The sequence below is a fragment of the Mandrillus leucophaeus genome, unplaced genomic scaffold, assembly GCF_000951045.1.
Source record: "Mandrillus leucophaeus isolate KB7577 unplaced genomic scaffold, Mleu.le_1.0 Scaffold265, whole genome shotgun sequence".
NCBI classification, from domain to species: Eukaryota; Metazoa; Chordata; class Mammalia; order Primates; family Cercopithecidae; genus Mandrillus; species Mandrillus leucophaeus.
Genome location: NW_012102754.1, coordinates 2,752,556 through 2,757,962, shown reverse-complemented (window position 1 = coordinate 2,757,962; position 5,407 = coordinate 2,752,556). Strand labels below are relative to the sequence as shown.

The 5,407-nt window shown below is 44.7% G+C and overlaps 1 protein-coding gene across 2 annotated transcripts; it reads left to right on the top strand.

Moving 5' to 3' along the window:
- The first annotated feature begins 499 nt into the window (after positions 1–499).
- RPL14 (ribosomal protein L14) lies at positions 500–5,180 on the top strand. 2 transcript variants are annotated; one of them, XM_011984303.1, is made up of 6 exons: positions 500–576; positions 1,097–1,198; positions 1,836–1,930; positions 4,336–4,435; positions 4,528–4,581; positions 4,852–5,180. In XM_011984303.1, the coding sequence occupies exons 1-6, from the start codon at positions 574–576 to the stop codon at positions 5,134–5,136; spliced, it is 639 nt and encodes a 212-aa protein (XP_011839693.1). In that variant the 5' UTR covers positions 500–573; the 3' UTR covers positions 5,137–5,180. The 2 variants fall into 2 exon arrangements, with proteins under 2 accessions (XP_011839693.1, XP_011839694.1); XM_011984304.1 differs by having other exon boundaries at positions 552–687.
- Positions 5,181–5,407: the final 227 nt, after the last annotated feature.

Sequence of the window (5,407 nt, the reverse complement as noted above, 5' to 3'; positions counted from 1 at the left end):
GAGAGAAAAGGACACCATGTCGGCAATGTCCTCTCAAATGGCAGAATGATACAGCACGTGCAAAACGGTAACATTTGTGGAATCTAGAAGGGCTTATGGGAATTATTTGTACTAGTTTAGCAATATTTCTGTAAGTGTGAGTTACTTTAAAATGAAAGGTTAACAAAGTTACTGAGATTAGGGAGAGAACGTGAGGAGCGAACAGGCTTAGTACTAAGCCATGAATAACCAACAAGTAAAACTCGGGGAAATAAAAAGGAAGTCAAATGGCATGCGATCAACGGAAGACATAGCTTCCGTACTCTTAACCCTAAATTACTAAGCGATGATCTTCCTGCAGCTCTCCAATCCAAATCACCAAAGACAATCTCGCCGCCCAACTTTGCCAAAAAGCAATTCGGCTACAGCCGGCTCCGCCATGTTTTTCCAGCGGGCTGCGCGTACGCACGCACGGGTTCACGCACCAACCAATCGGTGCCCACGTCGGCGTCTCGTTACCGAAGGGGCGGTGCGTTCTTCTACACATGCGCACGGTTGGGCGGGCCTCTTTCCTTCTCGCCTAACGCCGCCAACATGGTGAGTCTTACTGATGCGGGCTCAGGGGCTGGCGACCATGTAGCTCGACCTCCACCTCTGCTGGGAAGCTGAGGCGCCGAACGGCTCCCAGAGGGTCCCGGGAAGCGCATGGTGAGGGTCCCCGGGCCGGCTGTGCACCAGAAACTGACCCTTCCCGGACTCGCGGCTGGCGAGCGCGTGGAGGGCCCGGCAAGGCCTGGCGCGCCTTGGGCCACGCTTGCGCGCCTCCGCCGCTGGAGCTGGACGGCCGAGGCGGCTCGTGGTCCGAGAGCGTTGTCCCGCCCGCCGCCTGGGCCTTGCGGAGCTGAGAGCTGGCAGGCGGTGGCGGTGGGAGCGGGCTTTAGTTACTGAGGCGTCTGCCGATTTCGTCCATCCAGGTTGGCGCCTGGCGCTCGGGCGGGTGTTCCCCTGCAGCATTCCTTTTCGCTGAATTTAACCATGTCGTCTTTAGCTGTAGAAGGTAACATACCTAGTAAGTATTTATAAGTAAGTTTCACTGTCCTTTCTCCCTCACTTTTAGGTGTTCAGGCGCTTCGTGGAGGTTGGCCGGGTGGCCTACGTCTCCTTTGGACCTCATGCCGGAAAATTGGTCGCGATTGTAGATGTTATTGATCAGAACAGGGTAAGTGTCACAACTTCTTACTAAACATGACAGTGGACATGTGCTCTGCAGTTGACAATAATGAATTGTCTCGATGGCTGTGTAAGATGAGGTTGCTGTGGGTAGGAGCTTTATTTTACCATTGAGGAAACAGGTAATGGTAAGGATTGTAAGCACAGTCTTAAATTAGCTCTTAGTATTGAATTTTAGTGTTAGCCACTTAAGGTAGAGCCAGTTATGGACTGAAAAGTTGGTTAGTTTTAAATGAGTTACTATACATAAAGTGAGTTTAGAACAGATCCAACACATAGAAAGCACTTTTGTATTTACTGCTGTGTATTTGAGACAGGTTGACCACTGGCTATAAATGAAAAGGGATCACAGTCCTAAAGTTGCCTGTAAATTACATGTGGTTGGTTTCTATTGGGTACTAATAGTTTAAAAAGGAGCATTTAATGGTGTGGAGAAATGTTTGTGTTGAGCAAAAGAAGTAAACATACGTGACCCAGATAGGACAATCCTTGTCTTTTCTGAGCACTTTATTTAAATAGTACTGTGGGTTTGATGGCCCTGAACGGATAAGTAATTTTACAGAACCATCTGACCATTTTAATTGCTGTTAGATTTTGCACTGAAGTTCTTAATGTTTGTGTTCTAGGCTTTGGTCGATGGACCTTGCACTCAAGTGAGGAGACAGGCCATGCCTTTCAAGTGCATGCAGCTCACTGATTTCATCCTCAAGTTTCCACACAGGTAACTATCCACTAATCATCACTCCTCCCTCCCATCCCCAGATTTGTTTATACTAGTAAAAGTTTGTTTTAGAGTAAACAGTATGGAAGATTCCGAGCCATCCTGAAGAGGGATTTACATTATAGAAGTAGACAGAGATTATTTACTTTTAAAATGTCCTGGGGGTGATAGCTCACGCCTGTTATCCCAATACTTTGGGAGGCCACGATGGGAGGGTCTCTTGAGCCCAAGAGTTTCGAGACCAGCATGGGCAACATGGCGGAAACCCCTGTCTACAAAAAATACAAAAAAATTTGTTGGGCATGGTGGCACCTGCCTGTAATCCCAGGTAGGGGGGCCGCGGGGGCACTGAGTTGGCACGATCACTTTAGCAAGGTGGAGGCTGCAGAGAGCCATGATCATGCTACTGCACTCCAGCCTGGTTGACAGAGTGAGACCCTGTCTCGAAAATAAATAAAATAAATGCCTTAAAGTCAATTTTCTACCCTGGTAGTTTAGGGCTTTGCCTTTGTTTAGACTTGCCATCCTCTTCTGGTCTCTGCCAAACTTTTAGCTTAAAGTAACAAAAATACTAAGTCTTACGTTTTTTGATACTAGCTATCATTAGGCGAGCTCTTAGTGTGTGTCAGTTACACAGTATTTAACATGAAAGGTTTTATCCCTAGCTTACATTTAAATGAGACGGTGAATAGCGGTTCTTTTTTGACATGAAAATTAAAACACTTTAGTGTGTTGCTATACAGTTAATTCAACACACAGTGATGGTTGCAGTGGAACATGTACTATCACGTGGCCACTACAGATAAAGTAGATCTAAATAATATAATTTTGCATACTTTAAAAAATAGTCAAAAACTTGCTGTATGCTGAGCGCTACAGACACTGCAGTACGTGTATTAACACATAGTGGAAGTACTGGTGGTTGAAAACATGCCACTTGAATAGCCTCGAGTGAACATAGCCCCGCTGCTGCTACTGTGACATACCGCATTGTTTGTAGCACAATTAGGATTGAAGCTTGAGGATACTTGTCAAAGTTCAAAGCAGTAGAAAATACTTGGTAACTTGGATTTTTCACTAGGTATTCTTGTAATTCTGCCTTGGATTCCGGAGCACCCTGGATTTTATTTTTAGGATGTTTGGCCACAAATTTTTACCGTAAAATTTTTTTTTAAAGAGCCTAAGAGTTAACATTAATTACTTTGTTTGTTACGAGAATGAATGGCTTGGATGGGTGCAGTGGCTCCTTCCTGTAATCTCAGCACTCTGGGAGGCCAAGGCGGGAAGATAACTTGAGACCAGGAATTTGAGACCAGCCTAGCCAACCCCGTCTCCACTAAAAGTCCAAAAATTAGTCAGGTGTGGTGGTGTACTCCTGTAGTCCCAGCTATTTGAGTGAATGAAACAGTAGAATTGCTAGAACCTAGGAAGTGGAAGTCGCAGTGAGCCAACATTGCGCCAGTGCATTCTCCAGTCTGGGTTACAGAGCAAGACCCTGTCTCAAAAGAAGAAAAAAAAAAAGGTTTTCAACACGTCCAGTGCCCAAGTGGAATTATATATAGTCAGAGGTGGGGTTTTTGTATTGTTTGTTTTCGGGTGGCTTTTTCTTTCTCTTTTTTTTTGACACGGAGTCTCTGTCACCCAGGCTAGAGTGCAGTGTTGCAATCTCAGCTCTCTGCAACCTCAGCCTCCCAAGTAGCTGGGATTATAGGCGCCTGCAACCACGTTCGGCTAATGTTTGTGTTTTTAGTAGAGACGGGGTTTCACTATGTTGGCCAGGCTGGTCTTGAACTCCTGACCTCAGGTGATCCACCCACCTCGACCTCCCAAAGTGCTGGGATTACAGATGTGAGCCACTGCGCCTGGCCGAGAGGTAGTTTTTAAATTCGTAAAATGAACTTGGCTGGGTACAGTGGCTCACACCTGTAATCCCAGCACTTTGGGAGGCCAAGGTGGAGGATTGCTTGAGCCCAGGAGTTGGAGAGCAGCCTGGGCAACATAGCAAGACCCTGTCTCTACAAAAAGTACAAAAATTAACTGGGTGTGCTGGTATGCACCTGTAGTCCCAGCTACTTGGGAGGCTGAGGCAGGAGAATGGCATGAGCCAAGAAGGTCGAGGCTGCAGTGAGCTGTGATCGTACCACTGCATTCCAGCCTGTGTGGTAAGCAAGATCCTCTCTAAAAAAAAAATGGAACTGGATTACAGTTTTGATTAAAATATGCTTGAAGTTAACAACCTTTTCTGGCTTACTGAACACAAAAATGAGTAAAATACATAGTGTGCCAGCCGTTGTGTCTTATGTAGAGAAAAAAGTGTAACAGGAAGAGTGCTTTTCAAGGAACAAAGAAAGTGTCCTTGATAATGAATGACTTCAAAGCTGATCTGTGGTCTTGGCTCGTTCTAGTGCCCGCCAGAAGTATGTCCGACAAGCGTGGCAGAAGGCAGACATCAATACAAAATGGGCAGCCACACGATGGGCCAAGAAGATTGAAGCCAGAGAAAGGGTAATAACGTGGGGTCATTTGAATTCTGGTCCTTTTGTTGGAGAGTTTAAGGTAGTGTGAGAGGGATAATTTTTATTTATTTTTTTTAACAGAAAGCCAAGATGACAGATTTTGATCGTTTTAAAGTTATGAAGGCAAAGAAAATGGTAAGATTTAAGATCTGTGTTTTTGTGTAACAGCTTTAGAATAATGAGGGAGCAGTAGCCAAACCCCATTTCAAGCTGCCAGCTTCTTGGGAGTTTTCTGTAAAAAGGGAGAATTTATCCTTATTTGTATTTCATGATGTCCTTATGGAATTGTTACTTTTCTTCAGATGCAGGGGAACAGATCACTTAATACCCTTTCTGAAACCAGCATAAATTGGAGTTTATTGTATGTATACACAATAAATGCTTTCTTACATTGATAATTTTCAGAGGAACAGAATAATCAAGAATGAAGTTAAGAAGCTTCAAAAGGCAGCTCTCCTGAAAGCTTCTCCCAAAAAAGCACCTGGTACTAAGGGTACTGCTGCTGCTGCTGCTGCTGCTAAAGTTCCAGCAAAAAAGATGACCACCGCGAGTAAAAAGGCTCCAGCCCAGAAGGTTCCTGCCCAGAAAGCCACAGGCCAGAAGGCTGCGCCTGCTCCAAAAGCTCAGAAGGGTCAAAAAGCTCCAGCCCAGAAAGCACCTGCTCCAAAGGCATCTGGCAAGAAAGCATAAGTGGCAATCAAAAAAAGTAATAAAGGTTCTTTTTGACATGTTGGCAAATGTATTTAAGCCTTTGGATTTAAAGCCTGTTGAGACTGGAGTTAGGAGGCAGATTGATAGTAGGATTACAATAAACATTAAATAATCAGTTCCTTAATCTCACTCTCTGCCCATACTTGGATAGATAGTGCAAAATCATTGCAAAGTCATAACTGATCATATCATGAGAAATCATGATAACTTAGAACACCAAGTGACACAAGTGACATTTTTTCTTATGGTC

Excerpts from the sequence above, each read along its gene's own strand:
- RPL14 (XM_011984303.1), top strand. Across the intron at positions 1,199-1,835 it reads ATGTTATTGATCAGAACAGG|GCTTTGGTCGATGGACCTTG; the intron begins GTAAGTGTCACA and ends TTTGTGTTCTAG. Across the intron at positions 4,582-4,851 it reads TTATGAAGGCAAAGAAAATG|AGGAACAGAATAATCAAGAA; the intron begins GTAAGATTTAAG and ends GATAATTTTCAG.